Raw genomic sequence first — 19226 nt, 5'->3', positions numbered from 1 at the left:
CAATTAAAAAGAACTACCAATTACTTATATTATTATCATCACCATCATCGTATTTTGGTGTATATATAGCTCAATTTATGTTGACTCGTGATGAATGAACAAGTTTCTTAATTCACCTGGGCTTGTAATGATGCAATGTCATGCACACCTGCTCAAATCAAGCCGCGATTTACTGGTAGAAGTTGGGACCGAATTCAGTAGCGAAAATTATAAATTTCATAAACCCAAATGTGCCGATGTATTGCTCATGAAAAAAACTCGAATGATGCCAATTTTGTCTAGATTTGTACATTAATGACTGCCGATATACAACAAAACTCAGACAAAAGTGAGCGAGAGCACGCAATGGCTGTTAACAATGAACTTCATTGCCCAAGAATCTATCCGGAATTACATCAATATAACTGAGGCGGCTTTCCGAAGAACTTTATAGAGACATCTTCTTGATCACCATTTCCTTGAGTGAGGCCACCAATCTGCGGAAAAGTTTATGATTGTGCCCCGTTTTCTCCTGCAAATCCAATGAAAGAACACAGAATGAATAACCATGAAAGGGAAAGACGCCAAAAGAAATCACTTTTGCAGCGATGGAGCTCCCGTCACACATCGAGAAGGTACAACTTCTTGGAAGAAGTTGGAGGGGCTGAATTGTAGTACCTCACTCAGCAACTCGAGCCGTTCCAAGACCGGAATTAACTTTCCACATATAGAAGATATGTCATGTGCTGAATCCAATTGGTCACCAGAAGTTATCGCTCTGATCGACTGGCTAGCATCGGATGAAGGGACACTGCAGAAAAGAGCACAAATCAAGTACTTGCATTTTATCTCACTTTACCCGCATTGCAGCATCTCTTCGCTTTTCGCCAAAAACATGACACCCAGTTGAATGGATGCCAACACAGACCCCTAGTTCTTCCGAGATGGTGAGATTTTGGAGAAACCTCCAGATTTTTTATTTCTCACATGAAAATGGGTCCCAAATTCCCTTTTCCCGATTTCTCTCAGAAAACGAAATCAAAGTTTTCGTGATTTCGTCAAAAACCATATTCTCGAAAGTTCGATCCGTTAACTGTCACCTTATTTTGTGTTTTAAGATACGAAAAGGGAAAACAGGGACAAATTATTGTACCTATCCTGAAAATGGACGAGAAGAACATTGAGAAGCTGCTCTGCAAGTGGAAGCAATAGGGCTACCAGCTGGTCTCTATTCCCTGCGACCTGGCACATTTCCACCATTGCAATATATCTCCTGAAATAATGAGCGTCAACCATGCAAAAAAAAAAACCAACTTATTAGACCGATGCCCAGGAAAACAAAAATCTCTTCGAAAAGTGATAGGAATATAAGAAAATAAAATCCTGTATCTTTACCTTTTCTGAATGTTGTCGGACGATGAAACACAGTCCTTACGAGAGCACATGCTTATTATCATGTCCACCTCCTGTCGGGACAGCTCGTTTATGTTCCGTATCTGCAAAGGCAATTTTTACAAATTAAAATAAGCAAATAACTAAAAAAAAAAAAAGATCTGTCACTCTAGGGGTCAATTTCTTTACTGCACCTTATTTAGAAATATGGACTTCTCCTCAGCTGCTCTCTCAAGGGCAGTGGTCACGGCATTCAGAAGAGAAGCAACTAACATCAAGGTGGGCTGTAACATTCCAGATGGAGAAGGCTGATTGCTTGAGAAATCTGAAACCTGCTAGAGAAAAATTTAGTTGGAAGAGTAAGATCTGAACTTTAAAACAATCGTGAATAATTTTCAATCTCAATGAAAGAGGTTTTTGAGCGAAATGTTCTTTCTGATATATATGTTTCTGATGGCATTGCTGAAAGGACAATATATCTAGTTGACGCATCACAGTAAAGAAGCAGCCCCGCTTAAATGTTCAGAAAGCTTGCAGTTCTCGATTTTCTTAAGTGAAAGATGTGTGACAATATCCTTATTTGAGGGGGCAAAAAAGAGAGATCTATATACTTTATGACATATTACTACCTTATATATATATATATATATATCTAGAGAGAGAGAGAGAGGAAAAATACAAAACATTTGAACAGCTCTCCACAACCAAGGACAAATTTCCTGGGAAATGACCAAATTCTTTGCTTCTTAACATTATCGATATCCATATATAGTTCACCCTGAGGATTACCTGCAATCTAAGGGATTTTTTCATGACAAGGAAATAGAGATAGGAGCTCAGGCTGAAGCACAACCGAAACAAGCCCACTTCTGACTTCCTCTTACCCTGATAATAACATAAAAAAATTTTAAAAAAATCCAAATCATTCAAGAAATTAGAAAAGAAAAGGCTATGAAACTATGGGAACAGAAGAATACCTCGAGACGATGAACCTGTGATGCCATGTTGGGAGCATCGAAATTGCGCGAGAAGAGAATGTGCATCATAGAGAATAGCGCCTGCACGAAACCATAATCATTGCTCTCCTCGTAAGGCCAAACCTTGCTCAGTGTACCCACCACAAGATTCATCTGCTCCATCGTCTGATCATCCTCGGCTAAGAGATCCTGGTGCAGAACTTGATCAAAGAGCAGCTGATGCCCTCTGATAAATTCTAAGATTTCTCGAACAATCTTGTTCTTCACCTCAAAAATATCACAATTCTCGACCAAGGAAGTCAGAGAGAAGAGAAGTCTCAAAACTGGTGTAACGACCGTTCTCTGCCTGTTAACATCGATTGCTACATAAGTCCGAAGCTTTGAGTCCACATTCCTTAAACTTCCCTGCAAGTAGATCACTCTGCATGAAGAAATATGCTCCAATACGCCCATCGAGAACAAAACCTTAGCCCCTGAATTCCCATACTTATGACTGATCCTCAAGAGGAATGCCAACTCAGACTCGAGGGTGCATGCCCGCTGGGATGAGTTGAAGGAGTGGGCTCCTTCATGGTATGAGAAATTCCCAATGCCCATCAGGCATGATCTCAAGAATCCCCTACTCTGAAGCTGGTTCAAGAAGTACTTGTCCTGGTCCACGCAAATCAGAGCATCTAGAACATAGAATGAGACTGTCTTCCCTGGTTCACTCCCATGAACCGCATCCTTTGTCACTAAATCAAGTATTCCCTGAGCCTCCTTCCTCAGAATGGAGAAATTCACTCGAGCAAGCTCTACATGTTCCTTATCAATTTTCTCAAGATCTGAATCCTCACCATCCTGTTCATCTAGTAATAATGATCCAATAACACTAGTTGGGATTTCTGGGTCGAGAACATGCCCACAGTACTGGAAGTAGCTGAGAAGCAGAGCATACTGTCGTCTCCTTAAGGGTTCAGAAGATTCTTGTCTCAAAATTGCCATAATGAGCTTAAACAATATGGAATGGCATGCACCATTCGAGAGTTGTCTCACTGTTATTATATCAAGACACGTAAGAGCATCTGAATTTAGACCACTAGATGACAGAAATCTTTCATCCCGTAATTTTGCCATAAAGGTGAGAGCAACCTGAGTCAATATGTATGCCATCTTCAAAGAACAGTCAGGAGAGGCTGAAGCAGTCAACGAAGCGTCAAGAACCTCATACAAGATCTCCGTCCGGTTCTCAAGAAACGATAGTTTTCTTGAGGCAGAGATCTCAACAATTTGGGACCACCCAGTCAGCATGTGGAGCTGTGCCGCCTGTTCCTCAAGGTTCTTGTTGTGCTTCCATCCCCAACGAAGCAAGAGCTGAATCGTCTCTCTCACTTGGTTCAGTTCAGGTTCAGTCCCAACAGTGAACCTCTGCCAGAGCTTGTCACTAAATGCAGCAAGGTCAATCAGGCGGTCCCCACGCTCAGTGTAGTAATAGGTCCCGCCCTTGTCAGAAGTCGCAGGATTTACGAGGACCTCCTCAGCTAAAATATGGTATCTTCCACTTGGGACAATTGAAGAGAGCTTCATGGCAGTATCGGGAGATCTGAACTGTACTATGTCGAGCAACTCAAGAACCTTACTCTTACCAATTGTTCTGGTCCTAGCTCCAAGATGTTCGGCATCATTATAAGGAGCTAAAGAGTTTGATATGTTAAAATCTGTCCCACTCTCAATAGCTTCCTGCCCAAAAAGATGACCAAGAATCCTCCGACAGGTCTCTCGGTGGGTTGAACTGTTCATATCACCAGCATGCAATTCCAAAGCTAAGAGCTTCAGAAGCCATGCCCGCTGGTGCAGAGAGCTGACGCGAAGCGTGTGGTCACTGCTGCGTCTATGGAGAGAGGCCACACCAATCGTATCGAGGTGATAAGCAAAGAACTGATACTTTTTGGTGCTTAGAAGATCCATAATGGGCCCACTTGTTAGTGGATCCAAGCATAGTTCGTAAAGGAGTTGGAACCCGAACTCATGAAGCAGAGCATTGACTTCAGGCTTAGCAAGTTTCTCCAGAAAATCTAGAATGATCTTCAAGCAACTGAAGTGAAATTTGGGCTGAAGCACACTCCGCTCAATGGGCCCGTCAAGGTCAAACTTGAGCAGCAAATGTGTGATATTTGGAGCGGGTCGGCTAATATTATCAATCAAGAGCTGCATGATGAGGATCCCCGGGTCATTGGCATGCTCAATTTCCTGTGACTCATCCAATCGGGACTCGAGGCAAGCTGCATAGTCCTCAATCAGAACATTACCATCATTAGATTTGAGGAGCAACTGAACAAGGCCAACCATTCGAGAACTCAAAACACTCATGATCTTGATAGAGCAGAGCTGAATCTGGGGTTGAAGATCAAATCTTACATACGCCAACAGAGCAATGATCTGATTGTGATCTTGCAAGAGGATCAAATCCAATGGCTGGTACAAAGGGCGCCAGAAATCAGAGACGAGTAAGTCTCTTTCAAGAACAAGGACAATGATTTCAAGAGAAAGTTGCACAGCCTTCTCGAGAAGTTGGCCATAAGTTTTGGTGGTTCGTTCTGTAATTGTAGTGTTGACCCCAGGAAGAATTATCCCCATTATGGTCCGGAAAACAATTTTCCCGCTCATAAAGTCCTTCAGCAATTCTAAGAGGGGAAGCTGCAACTGAAGTGAAGATGGCTGTGATTGTTCAGTGACACTTTCGACATCCTCATCCTTAATTTCATACTTTCTCAATATCCTGCAAAACAAGTTAAATAGTAATCAAATTATAAATACTTGGGAGGGAGTTTGGAACTGCACAAGAAGATAGAAGCTGGGAGAAACTGAAACCTGTATATTAAATTACGCTTGATTTTTTATACTGGGGAACCTCCCTTTTAGCCTAACCTAAGTTTTCCAGGAGAATCAGTAGCTTAATATCGTAGCAGTGCAAAATGTTCTATGTTCAGTTTCAGGTAATCCCTATTCTAGTTTATTCTAATTGTTTTTGCTTGTTCTTATTCTGTACAACCACTAAGTTCCCTCTTCAGTAATCATCCTATAAATGTAAAATACATCCTAAATGGGATGACAAGGTGGAGTTAATTAAGAGAGAAAATAGAAAATATCATTGCATCACATCACTTTTCCATCCTACTTTACCAAACATTCTATAAGTGATTAATCATGCTTAATATACATTGTCAATGTACCTTAAGACTGGCTTAGGGAGCACAGTTTTCTAGACAATGTATCTAAAAAAAATGAAAAATATATTCTCAGGTTTACCAATCAAAATGGAAATTATGAATGTACAGAGTCAAATGCAGGGGAGACAAAGAAGTCTCTCCAGAAATAGAAGGAAGGATATATCCTACTCACATATGAAAATGCTGTAGGCACCCAATAACAAGCTCCCATTTCTCATGTGGATCGGCATAAGCTCTTTGAGGAAATGGTCCAAACACGTGATCATATATAAATCTAAATATGCCGATAAATCTGCAAAAAAAAAAATGCATTAATTGTATAACAATTAAAGCATGACAGTAAGAAGTATGGCATAAAGGAGGCATTAAATTTTCAAAAATATCCATACCTCCGCCCCCTATCGCTGACATCTCTTTCTTCGGCAATGAGAGAATTTATCAGGTTAATAAACGATATAGTAGAAGGATATCGTTCTCTTCTTGCTTCAATCTCATTCAACTCGAATTGCATATCATAAACCTGCAAAGGACATGATTGTCGTGCATTACAAGAGTAACTCCCAGATATATTTAAACCTATTGCAATTTAATCCTCAACCTTACACCATCTTTAGCAAAGTCATAAGCAAGGTACTCATACAGGAATTATTATAACGAGTAGAACGTGCTTATGTACATCACTGAATAGACAAATAATTTCTTTTGTCAGAGAAAACTGAGGAAACTTTCCAGTTTTCCATTTTTTCCCTCCTTAAAATGAACTATAGAGAATGCACTAAACCGCATTCTACAAATCGTATTGGAGTTTTAAGCCTCCCGTGGACTGCAATGTAACTCATGTATTTTTTTTCTTTGTTTCTAGAGAAAGGAAAGGGTAAACACGATAGATCAAAGTAGCCCTCTAGAGTCAAACAGACTGTAAAATATTCATGTTCAATGAGCAAAAAGTAAAATATAAGTATTTTGGAGGGAACGTTTAGTGAAAATGCCTTAGCAAACTAACCGGAGTAACTGGTTGAACTATGTTCCCTACTGGGGGACCCACCACTACGGGTAGATCATACTGCTCAAGGTAACTCCAAATAGTATCTTTATGGGCTGGAGAAACATGGATAAAGGCGGCTATGGCATTTCGAAGAGCACCCTGAAAAACCAAGAAACATCTCAACCTGAAGAATAAAACAAAGAGGACTAAAACAATCTTAACTAGCTTAAAATTAGGAAACAGAGTGAACAAGACCTTCAGATAAGGAGGAACATTCTCATAACTAAGGAGCTTGAATAGAGGTTCAATATCGGGAAACCAGTTTTTCCTTTCATGGAGATTTCCATTTTCCACAACCTGATCACATGACAAATTAAAAATATTGGGCCGTTAAGTATATAAATGTCACCTACAATAAAGACATTTTTTAGTTGTGAATATATAGCAGACCATATATTAGTAGATGGAAATTGGATTCTCGATTTAGAAAAGAATACTTGTACAGATACATCTAACAAACCACATAATATATATTTCATGCATTACCGCATAACATGCTTCAGCTTCAATTAAAAGAAAATAGGCTAAAAGAATCAACCTTTGAAATTAATATTTTCAATACTTACAAGATGAAACATAATCAACCTTCACACAGGATGCTTCTTTATAAAATCTGTTCCTGGTACTTATCATTCAGTTATATGCAGGAAAGGATTTCACTAAACATTGCCGTGCATATAGTAACGTGTCAAGATCAACGATTAAGGAAATATTGGGAAATACCATAATCTGACCTTTTGAAGAACATGCAAGTAAGCAACAAGGGCTTTTGCATCCCCCTCTTGAAACTCAGGTAGCATAGCCCCAGCAGTTTGGAGGCATTGCTTAAATCTGTCAGCATAAATTGAGAGGCAGTCAAATAGAGTGCCCCACCCAACAGAACGGAACGTTTTTCCCTTAAGCAAGTCAAAAACCTTTGAAGCACCTTCCTCACTCGAGGCCTGACAAACACAAACGAGAACTTCTAAAGCAACAGCAAAGCTAATACACTAGAATAAACATACAAACATGCAATATTTTCTACAAGAAAGGAAGAGAAAATTGCTTCGCATACCAAGGTACTCAACATTTTTAGGAAAGCGACAAGCGTCTGAATATTTGTGTGATCCTCTCCAGCAAAATTGATGAATGTCCACAAGACATCATTTCCAGATAACAGCTCAGGTTCTCTCTGACGCAATAAAAAGATACAACGACGTTATTACAGAGCAAAATTAAATAACTTATTTCAAGCCAATGTCCCACCTCTCATTTGTGCCATCTAGCCACCCGAATTGGATATCGTGAAAAGAACCAAATTTGTTGGATTTATAGGCTCATGGGGTGTTCATGGGCCCAAGTTAAGATCCATGAAGAGAATTTCCTCAAAAATAAACAAGGGAGAAAAAACAAAAACACAGGAATCATCTTAATAAAGGATTATCAAACAAACCTGATATATCTCACTCATGAACTCCAAAAGAGAGACAAACATTATGGGGCCAGTTTCACCAGCCTGTTGAGAACTCGAACTGCCTTCATGAAACAAATCATGTGATCCAGCAACTCGGTATGGTGTAAGTATGGCCATTGCCTTATCTTTGGATTCTTTTACCTGATAATAGGAATTAAGATATTGAAACCAGCTTAAGCCACAAACAATGGTTTGCGTAAATGAAAAGGTGATAAAAGATTTAGAAAAATTGAGCTGACCTTGTCTCTAGCAAGTGGGTGAGACAAGAAGCAAGTAATCAGCTTGTGGAGGTAAGCGTTGTACATATAGATCATATCCTCATCATCGTTCTGCAAGAATTTTCTTTTCAGACAAAGAAGATGGAGAGACTCGAATAATAATTATCCAATCTTCTCCACAGTCAAAAGATACCTTTGTCCATGAGATTCTAGTAAACTGGGGAAATCTTCAAGTTTTTTAATATTTTTTTCTCTTATTGAATAGGACAGAAATAAAGGAAGAAATGCATTGCATTGATTTATAAATGGCTTCTCGAATAGCATCTACCACATATTTTTCCCATTTCTTTAGAAGAAATAAATGAAAAAGTAGATAGCTGAGAAAAATTTTCCAGAGCAACATAAAACTGCACTTCTAAGCACCTGCTCTGGAAAGAGGAAAAAAGTATATAGTGCCAACTCACCTGGAAGGCTGCCGTTCTCAAAACTTTGTCCAATAAAGACCGAAAAACATTGTTTGACGAGATCACTTCTAAGCATGAAAGGAGTTTAGTCAAGTCATCCGGTGAACTTGAAGTTGTCTCCCTTGGAGCAATAGAATCTTGAATTAACATCAAGTGCACGGTCCAAGCAAGTCTCACCCCGTCAACAAGAGCCTCAATATTTGGGTCGTTTCCAGAAGCTATCACCTAATATAGCATAAAAACCAATTAGTTCTAATTACCACTTTTAGACCTCTCAGAGTAAATTTTCCAAATTTTGTCTCACCATTTCTTGAAACTCATTTCTGAAGGAAACATCTTGAGTCAAGACCGCCGCTTTATCTGGCACCGCGCCCAAAGCATCTGAGATAAAACTGATCACGAGGGAGAAGAGAAGACTATATGTAATCTGCAGTAAAGAGCGATCACACATCATCCAATCAGGAAAAAACAGTCATATATCTTACAAGAAGAAGGAAGCAGAATAAAACAACATATAAAATCACCAGTTTTATGTAGCAATGCTGCTCCATCTACGTATCCCAAGAAAAGGGGAAAAACTAATTCCATTTTGTCTTCGGTTCTTTGTACCAAATGCAACATAATAATGTGCTGAAGAGAAATATTATTAACATTTGCAGTATACCTGCTGCTTTGTAGTGGAATTGTCCTCATTGAGTTCAGTAGCACTATCTTTCAAAAGGGAAAAGACTTCCTTAACTTCCCTTGAACCTGTAAGAAATGCCTACTCTGTAATGGCAGAATTTGATTTTCATAGACTATATCTACTGAGCTGCATTCTATCTTACTTGGGCGCACAACAAGAATAGAGAGGACAAGACAGTGTCCAAGGATGAGTCTTTCCCTGCAAACAACAGCTCTTCGCTCAACAAGTGTCCCTCTAGAATCTAAAATGTAAGGTTCACACTGTGGCCCACCCAAACCAGCAGGTTCTTCTCGAGCAAGTTCCTAATATCAAGGAGAAGTAAACTTGGTCATGGAAAGCCTGAAAGACAGTGATAAAGCTTGAGCTAAAGACAGAGTTCTCACTCGAACCTTAATTAACAAGATCAAACGCTGTCTCAAACCAGCACCTATTAGATCTTCCAGGTACTTTTGTATGTCAAGCACATTATCAGCTTCCACTGCTTGATCGAGAACAACAGCCTGCGAGGAAGGACTACGAGTTAATCACATCGCAGGGGAATAAAAGAACTTCTGGAGTTAGTCAAAGTAAAATGAGTAAAGAAACCAGAGGCTACCCTTAGAAGAGTATAAAGTGCAGTTATCAGATCTCTTCTCTCTGTGTACCAGAGTCCAGCAGCAAGTCGAAGTATCTCTAATGGCTCTCTTCCCATTATGCCCCACTATGATTGAGATACAGAGAGGTGAGCACAAAAAGGACAAAAAAGAAAATGGAAAAACAGCATCAGTGCATAAGGAAAAACCAAATTAGAGTTACATGGGAAAAATAATCTGAAATTAAAGATAGAGAAAGTGCATTAAAAGATTTGTCTAAAATCCCCTCAACAATGCTTACCTCTTGATTGGCGGAAACCAGTAAATGAACAGAATCTATTTCATTAAGGTGGAGGTCATCGCTCAATTTCAGAGCCTGCGTCATTCATCACCAATAAAACCTTAAATTAATAATCATGGTAACGAAAGAAAAAGGCCAGCCTCTATAAAGGAAAATAGGAAAAGTCAAAAATCCCAAATGTGAAATATCAAAAAAACTGATTATATATATATATATATATATATATATATATATATATATATGTATATGTATATGTGTATATATATGTGTATATGTATATGTATATATATATATATGAATCTTTTACAACTAGTTTACTGCATAGGAAGCACTGAACGGTCTTGAAAATCCCCACTTATATGGAAGTGGAAAGATGCAGAGATCTATTTGTATACTTCTAAACCAAAAAGTTAGAACCACGAGGTCCACAAAAAGGTTGAAATTAAATTAAACAAGACTCGGTCATCATGTAGCAACATGACTAGTATTTTGTTAGTTCATTTGAAGTCAAAAACGCCCATGACTGTTCCAAGACAACAATACTTTCAACTTTGCAGAATATCTTATATTAATTAAGTTCAGCTTTCCTAAAGAGACTCACCAACTTTCACAGCTGCACCAGTTCTCCTCCATTATATTTTCTACCCAACAAACCAAGTGGAAAGCAAAACAAGCCAAATAAGAATTCATAGAGGAAGTTTGTAGAAGCAATGGTAGCTTACAATTTGAACATCCTGATCATCGAGTGAGATTGGTGGTGAATCTGGAAGCCTGACTTCCTTTCCCTGAACCTGCGCTCGATCCGATGGCTTTGGAGGCTTGAAAGCCAAAGGTTGACATGCCAACGAAAGCAACATGTCACATAACATATATCTCATCTCACATATGTTGCATATAACTAAAAGCATTCATGATCTAAAATTACTAATTCCAGAGAAGTGGCAGAGTACCCAAATATAAGAGCCTGAATAGGTGAAATACCGCATAATCTTATGGTACACCGACTTCAAAGTGAAGTTATAGAAGACTCTATAACTTAAGAATTGCCCTTAAAATATTATGAAAAGTTCATATTATACCAATGAGACATCGCAATTGAAATTTGAGGTGACAAGCACTGATCAGAGCAACACAGGAATTTAAGAATAACCACTTTACTTAACAACAGTCCTTTTACCGCATTCCACAAGCATCAACAATGCTAAACCAACCATTCCGAAAAATAGACCTCAACATTAAGAATGAGCTATTTCCCACAGGTTATACTGATTAAATACTATCTCAAGGGGGGGGAGATTTATATCTTCAGCTAACTATTTGACACCTGAGAGCAATCCAAACTGTAGTGGGGCAATGAAACTAGGGGAAAAGAAAAGGGCATTACTGGGTAAGAGAGCAGATTCTGAAACGATGACCGGGACTTCCGGAGGGCGTGAATCAGCTCGACCCGCTGAGCTGGAGCCGGCGGTAAAGGGCCAAGGAGGGCGGACTCGATAGCCGAGAGAAGCTGCTTAGGGGTCACCATTTAGACGGGAATGCGATGTAGAAGCAGAAAGATTTGATTTGAAGAGCTTGTGAGGTCTACCACAGTCTGAGCTCAGCTCCGAGGGCGGGAAAGAATTGGAACGGGGAGAGAGGGAGGAAGAAGAAGAAGAAGTAGAAGAAGAAGACTGGAAGTGAAACCAAAACTAAACCCCCCGCCGCCCCGGCGCCTCTCGCGGTATCAGCCCTGACGCGTCGAACAAACCGGCCCGGCTCGTTATGAACAAACTTTGCTTGTCGACCGGCATTGGACCGGCCCGCTGGGAGGCTCTCCATTCGGCCGGTTCGTTCGTTCTTTTTGAAAGCTGCTGTTCTCAGTTTGAGGTCTCACCCGTCTACCTTTGAGACAGTGAGGCTAGCCCTGAGGTCTATTTTCCAGCAAGCTACTTCAGTTCTGGATAGAAGCTCTGCAGCAATTCTTATCCGTCGGCTCCGATTGACAGAGCTTGTGTTTGCCGAAGAAACAGAGGGCGCAAGGGCGATGGAGCTGCTCCAGAAACTTCCCATACGAGACCTTGTGTTGTGTACTAGTGCTCCGTAATACTAGGACTGTTGATACACTCACGATCACGGGATTCATGCTGTGAACTCTTTAATATAATAGAATGCTTAACGGAGGGCTGATTCCCGATGAAGTAGGCTAATATTGATCGACATGCTATAGTCGAGCTGGCCTTGTAGACGAGCGAGTCGAGTAGGCCATCTCAACTCAGCTTAAGCCGTACTTTTGTATAGTTAAGTCATGTCGAGAATGAGAACATCGTCCACATTTCTGTCTATAATTTGGTAATTAGTTAGCCTGAATAAAACCCAAAAAAAAATTATTTTTTTTATTTATGGTTTCTCTATTTTTCCAGAATAACACAAAATCGCTCTATGGTTTCTTTGTACTGTTTTATTTATCTCATTGTCGTAATTAAAGGGTTTGTTTTTTGTCTTTTTTGCTTCCTTATGTACTATACAGAAACAAAGTTGCGGCTTCCTCCGGCCGCTACTCTCCGGCCCCGCAGTGATGAGCAGACCGCAGTTCCCACTCTGATTCCAACTCTTCTCCCTAATGGCTCTGATATTTATGTTGCGTTTGATTTCAAAATTAGATTTTAAAATTAGATTTTAATTTTGAAAAAGAGTGATATAAATGGAGCACACTCATTAACTTTATATGAGTTATTTTATTTTGTTATGAAAAAAAAAAGTGATATAAATGGGGTCACTCTTTGACTTTGTATAAGTTATTTTGTTTTGTTGTGGGTAAAATTATATTAAAGTTGTGATTTAAAAATCACATTTGCAAACCAAATAAGCCTTTAGTTACTGTTTTTTTTTCTACGGTAAGATGCCTCCTGTCTTTTCTCTATTGCTTGGTGAAGCAATAACTGTAGCTTTCTGCTGCAATTTTAACGAATGGAGTGAAAGAGTGATCCGCCACTAGGTTCGTTGAGAGGACTCCTCAATCGTAAAGTAAATGGCATATTCTTCTTTTATGTATGTCGGTTCAATTCAAAATGTTTGCGTGTAACTGTTCGTTATAATGCCCGTGAGAAGCCTTCACCTTTTAACGGGTGGTAAGGTCTGCTTGAAATTAATGTAATTTTCATTACTTGTGCAATAGTATGCTTCAGGAACAATCACCTTTTTTCTCTTTCGTCCGCAAGCTTTAGCATCGTAATGATCAAATTGAAAAGGCTAGATTTGGTTGCAAAAGGTTTTGGGTAATTGGATCGTGTCATTGCGATCCTATGATCTTAGTCATGTGTAGTCCATTGATAATTCAGATTGTTGGAAATGAATATCTTTCATGACTTTCGAACTTTCAGGGCCCAAAATTTTCTTGCTCTGTTTGATAGCTGCTGCTGCAATTGGGTCTTGGATTCTCCAATGCCTAGCTTTTCTGGAGTTTTAAACATATGTTATATCTCAACCCAGAGCTCAGATCCTTTTGTTTATCCTCGTGGCTGGATGTAGCAGGTAGCATCTAACTAGTGTGACCGAATAGAAGTTCTAGAATCCCGTGAACTTTGAATCAGCTGCATCAATTGGAGTTATTTCACGTCAAGCGCACCTCTATTATCCTGGAATTTTTTTATTCGCTACTGATGCTGTGAAAATTTAATATGTGCAGTTTGTAAAAATACATCGTGCAACATACGTATCTCTATAACTCCCTTCTTATCCTTGTATTTTCAATATATCATTGCAGGATAAGATAATTTGTTGACTGAGCAGGGTGCTCTCTGGACTGCTTTCGGGAACGATGTTATAGTTTTTGATTGTAAGTTGAAAGATAACATAAGAAGACCAGCAAGACTGCTGTAGAACTCCATTCAGCCCTTTGATTTTGAATTCGCTTACTCTGCATAGTTATCACTGAAGACTCAACCCTCTTTTCTTTTTTCTTTTTTTTTTTTGGGTATTTTATTATCGTATAATCTGTAATGTTTGTGATGTTTAAACACTAAGCAGCATTTCTGGTGAATTCTTATCAGACTGAAGACGAAGGAGATTATGAGCACCTGGAAGGGAATGGCGGGCATAACAGCAAGCGCAGGATGATTATCTAGGTAACGATGCTTAGATTTCCCCACGCATGTTTTTAGTTATGAATCGTATGTATGGCATCTTTTGTCGGCAGTACTTATTAGATTATATGGATTTTGAATTCGTCATACTCTAATTTGTAGTTAAATAGAATTTCAAAATCAGATTTTTTTATGAATTTTAGTTTTACTTTAAAAAAAGGGGGGAAAGCGGCGGCTTTCTAAGTGAAACATCTCGAATTTTCGACGGTTTTTTATCATAAGGCTTTGGAAATTTTCGAGGAAAATTTTTGAAGGAGATTCCGTCCGACGGAGTTCCGAGGGAAATTCCCTCGGGAAGAATCCTTGGAAATTTCTGAAGGAAAGTCTTTTGGAAATCCCTTGGAGTTCTCGACGGAGTTTCCATCAGAATGTTTGTTGCCTATGAAATACCAAAGGCCTTTCACCAAGGGATTCTTGATGGAAATTTTCTCAAAAAAAAAGTTTTCGAGGAAGAATTTTTCGATGGACTTTTCTTCTTCGGGATTGGCATAATTCTCGTAGTGGTTACATTTCGACTGTTTTGAATCCTTGCTTCTATAGCCAGTAGCTGTGGGTGCAAGAGGGGGCTAGCTCTGCAGTCTACACGACGAGGCCGAGGGCGTTCGCTTGCAGAGATGTCCTCGCTGAGTTTCATCGAATGGTAGCAAGGTGTCAGAGACTCGGAGGGCGCTATTCCGTATATTATGGGAATGGCTTGTATATACCCGTTCTTATGATCAATCCAGTCATCAATAATAAAACTTCTCTTCGTCATTCAAGTTTCATTTCTTAATCCTTCAAAGTTCAAGGACTCACAATCGGGACTTCCGGAGGGCATGAATCAGCTCGACATGCTGAGCTGGAGCCTGCGTGGTAGGGCTGATAAGAGCAAATTCGATGGCCGAGAAGAGCAGCTTAGGACACACCGTTTACTCAGGAATGCGACGTCAAATTAGAAAAGAAAAGTGATCAAGAACTAGAGTAAAGTTCCCGTTCAGTATCCTCAGTCCTGCCCCGTCAACTGCCCGGCATTGGACCCGCCGGGTCGGTGGGCCACTCATATGAAACTTGCCAAGCCCACCAACCTGGCCCGCATGGGTGGCACTCCATTCGGTCGGTGGTCGGAAAAATTCGGGCCAGCCGTCACGAAGATGGCCTTTCACTTTAGGCCCATCTTCACCGCAATCGACACCCGTGAGGCCTTAGAGACCCTATTGATGGAGTCCGCCGTGGTGGCTCACTGAGCAGGCCCATCATTGCATATGACCTCGTCACCTAATCAAGGCCCAAATGCCGACTTAAGTGAAAAAACAGTCTCTCTTTCTCTCCCCTCGAGAATCTCCTAATAAATCTAGAAAATATCACAATAGATATTATCTGATACATCTCGAATCCTGAACATCTTGGGTTAATGGCGAGGTCGGACAATCTATTTAGCATGCCTCTATGCCTTTTCTCCGGAGTGTCCGTGTTCCAGGCTCGATTCCCGGCACTTGAGCTTGGCGCATTCAGAGCCAATCTCAACCTCTTCCTCGTCAGCTAGGAGTAGGAGTATATGGCCATCGTTCATCGTTGGCACCAACTCACCCACGATTCCATTTCATTATAAATGGAACATGAAACCTCCCTTTGGTATCTCTTTCAACCGAAAAAGGCATCTCCGTATAACGTTATTGATAGGAAGATCTTATAAGAAAAAAAATTTTACGCATAAATGTTAAAAATATAATATAGTGGTTACACCTACAACTTTTCTTTTTTAGGTGGAAAACCCACAACAAAATTGAGTCGTGTCAACAACTTCATTTCCATGATTGAACATTTGAGTATTGCCATACGTGTGCCATTTAGTGCTCTGAAGACAGGGACATTGCTCCAACTACTGAAAATTCAGCAATCCTTGAGGGCCAAAGAGTGTGCACATCGTGCACATTTTCTGTATAATATAAAATATGATATATATATATATATGTATATATATATATAAGCAGTCCTAATCCTAACATAATAATATAATTCCTAATCTTGGCAGTGTTTCTCTTGAATGACTAAAAGAGATCACGACACGACAGCCACTTAAATAACAACTAAATAGAGAAAGAAAAAAAGAAAGAAACAGGAGAGGCAGGTCAATTTCTTCCGGTTCTTGCCTTGTTGACTCTCCAATGGATTGCTTCAGCAGAATCTGGTCTCTTGCAGTTTGCTATCTGCTGAAAGATCCAGAACAACTTTGGTGTTTCGATCATCACATTAAGAACCTGCAATATAATCTGCAGTTACGTAAAAATCTCGATATACGACTAAGAGTATTACATATGCAAATTAGAGACCCTATGTCTGCCCCCAAGCTTTGCACAACCAATGAAGAACATCTTGTTTTGAGGCAGAATATGACAGATTATTGTCTCGATTCTTAGTTCCAAAGGTTCACTTTTAAGTTATACCGATAAAAGTGCGACAGTATCCTAACTATCGACGATAAAACTTCACGAAACTACATCGGATTTTGGACTATGCGTTCGTGGTACTCGTATAACAGAACAGAGAAGCTAGTCATTTCATTGCGTTGCAACAAGTACAGTGTCCGGAAGGACTAATTCATACGATTTATGCAGGGTGATTTATCATTACTTCTAGCTTTTTCATACCGATAAGTTTGGCGAGATCAACCCTGCGATTGGCTCTTCTCACTGTCTTTCACCTCCAAGAGCTTCCCGACCTCCTCATCGTCTTGCTGGGGGCCCTTTGCTTGCTGGTTCGCCTCCGAGGCCTTGAGAGCCTGCAGCTTAGCGTGGTTATAATAGGCCACGCCCAAGAACGCGATCCCGTACCCGAACAGATTGATTGGGGTCACAGTGTCCTTAATCACTGACCACGAGAAAGCAATCAAAAGCCAGTCTTTGACTACGCCCGCCACATTCATCGTGAGGGCGGACGTCTTCCCGACAAGCAAGAAGACCGCGAGGTTCAATGCGAAGGCGCAAAGCGCGTTCGTCCCGAAGATGAAGAAGTCGAAGTGGAAGCTCGAGGTCTGCCTCAGGATGGGGAATTCCATAATTGCCCACGGGATCGATAGGAAGACTAGGCAGCAGGGGGCGACATAGTAGAGGGATGTGATCGGATTAAGTTTGATGCCCATAGAGGTGAGCAGGATTTGGATCAGGACGAGCCGGGTGGCCTCGAAGGCCACGGCCCCAAGCTGGAGGAGCACCCCGAAAAGGTCGAACTTGGCCTCGCCATAGGCGGCAATCGCGACTCCAACCGTGATGGAGACCATGTTAGCCATCACATTAGCCCGAAAAGTATCCTTCTTGAACAAAATCCCGATAGAGTACACGGCCACGGGCATAAGAGCCTTGAGCATCTGGATGAACGACACGGAAAGGTAGATATAGGCGGAGTTGGAGAACCAAAGGCTAAGGGAGTACAGCGCCCCGATGGGGACGACCGACTTGAGGTAGAGCTCCCGGGACATTGACACTGGCTCGACGACCTTGAAGACGTTGATGAGGAGGTATGCGAGGGAGGAGCAGAAGGCCATGTGGATCATCGTGAGGGAGATCGGATACGGCCAGTCGTAGAGCTTCCGGTCGAGGATGTACTTGTTGTACACGATCACGCTGAACGACAGAAAGATCCATATTGCCACATAGGCATAGGACAGGAGGACCTTCTTCACGACCGCCGGGGACAGGGCCATATCGACTGCCTCCGAGGAACGAATACCTTTGTCGACTTTCCGGCTGGTTTCAGAGTTTGGAGGAAGGGACTGAGGAGTATATAGAATGAGTTTGGGATGGAAGGGGGATTGAAATCGATGAGCTGTTTGAATTTTCTAAATGGATTCGGGGATTGTTGACTTGTGTGGCGTGCGATTTGGTTGTATAAGTCCAATGAGAGATTTTCTTTTGCTTTAATTTTTCAATATTTAATTATTTCCAATGTTTTTTTATTTGTTGGTTGATAGAAAATCAATCCGAAAATTTTAGATATAAGCCAATTCCAAAATACTGAACTCTACCACCTACTAAAATGTATGGACCCCAATAAAAATTGGGATGAGAGAATTCTCGAGTCAAATTCAAGAAGTAAATAAATAAATGTCTAATTGTTTATTTTTAATTTATTGCCCAGCAGAAAAAAAAAACTTGTTATTTATTGTATATTTTGCGTTTTATTAAAGCATCTGGAATTGACTTATTAAAATCTTAATTCGATAGATTTATTTAAACGGAATTATTCCTATTTAAAATAAGAACAAGTCTTGATTTCATCGAAAATATTTGTAATTAAATTTGAGATCTTCTTTTAAGTAGATCAATTTCATAATTTTACCATAAGAAAGGGGATCCAAGAAAAGGGAAGATATGTTGAGGTTTCTGTAATCTAGGGGGCAAAAGTACCGTAGGAAAAGTGCGCAGATTGGAATGAAATTGTTTAAATTATCATTGAGTTTATCGATGATTTAGGATTATTTTAGTGTTTATTTCTTTTCAATTTAAATTGTCAAGGTCCATGATGTACGGTGCAGCATCTTCTTGAACTGTTTACATGAGATGATTAATTAGCAGGGATTTGTGGGACTCAATGACAAATGATCTATAGTTGATTTGGAGGACTTAAAACTCTACATGGGTTGATTTAGGAGGTTCGACACTTATTTTCCTTAAACAAGATTCGAATTTTGTGAATAGATAAAATCTACATCGGGAGAGCTTTACCCATTAATGGGCCGACCCAGCTCGATTGGATTAATCGGGATCCAATTGGACTTTTGGATATCGGAGTTTACACCAACAAAAAAATACACTTGCCAAATTGCCAATTACGT

General features: G+C 40.2%; 2 protein-coding genes and 1 long non-coding RNA gene across 6 annotated transcripts; 1 reads left to right on the top strand and 2 right to left on the bottom strand.

Moving 5' to 3' along the window:
- Positions 1-193: 193 nt before the first annotated feature.
- LOC116199502 (nuclear pore complex protein NUP205) lies at positions 194-12026 on the bottom strand. 2 transcript variants are annotated; one of them, XM_031529871.1, is made up of 24 exons: positions 11680-12026; positions 11018-11113; positions 10296-10370; positions 10018-10122; positions 9812-9922; positions 9565-9724; positions 9402-9487; positions 9042-9164; positions 8738-8962; positions 8295-8384; positions 8035-8196; positions 7657-7773; positions 7337-7543; positions 6798-6899; positions 6561-6701; positions 5947-6077; positions 5730-5849; positions 2349-5106; positions 2161-2256; positions 1566-1706; positions 1375-1475; positions 1133-1252; positions 658-790; positions 194-511 (listed from the first exon to the last, which is right to left on the bottom strand). In XM_031529871.1, exons 1-24 carry the CDS (start codon positions 11818-11820, stop codon positions 428-430), a joined length of 5625 nt encoding a protein of 1874 aa, XP_031385731.1. In that variant the 5' UTR covers positions 11821-12026; the 3' UTR covers positions 194-427. The 2 variants fall into 2 exon arrangements, with proteins under 2 accessions (XP_031385731.1, XP_031385732.1); XM_031529872.1 differs by having other exon boundaries at positions 1566-1703; positions 11680-12025.
- A 1032-nt stretch (positions 12027-13058) lies between these two features.
- On the top strand, positions 13059-15174 carry LOC116201111. 2 transcript variants are annotated; one of them, XR_004155808.1, is made up of 4 exons: positions 13059-13298; positions 14038-14109; positions 14324-14398; positions 14957-15174. It is a non-coding gene; the product is annotated as an uncharacterized LOC116201111 (long non-coding RNA). The 2 variants fall into 2 exon arrangements; XR_004155807.1 differs by having other exon boundaries at positions 13059-14109.
- Positions 15175-16200: 1026 nt separating this feature from the next.
- On the bottom strand, positions 16201-18266 carry LOC116201110 (probable sugar phosphate/phosphate translocator At2g25520). 2 transcript variants are annotated; one of them, XM_031532221.1, is made up of 2 exons: positions 17044-18266; positions 16201-16665 (listed from the first exon to the last, which is right to left on the bottom strand). In XM_031532221.1, exon 1 carries the CDS (start codon positions 18093-18095, stop codon positions 17061-17063), a length of 1035 nt encoding a protein of 344 aa, XP_031388081.1. In that variant the 5' UTR covers positions 18096-18266; the 3' UTR covers positions 16201-16665; positions 17044-17060. The 2 variants fall into 2 exon arrangements, with proteins under 2 accessions (XP_031388081.1, XP_031388080.1); XM_031532220.1 differs by having other exon boundaries at positions 16201-16653; positions 17044-18261.
- Between the last annotated feature and the right edge of the window lie 960 nt (positions 18267-19226).

Source organism: Punica granatum, chromosome 3 (assembly GCF_007655135.1).
Source record: "Punica granatum isolate Tunisia-2019 chromosome 3, ASM765513v2, whole genome shotgun sequence".
Lineage (NCBI taxonomy): Eukaryota > Viridiplantae > Streptophyta > Magnoliopsida > Myrtales > Lythraceae > Punica > Punica granatum.
The sequence above is the reverse complement of the archived record's forward strand: the minus strand, read 5'-3'. Positions and strand labels throughout refer to the sequence as shown.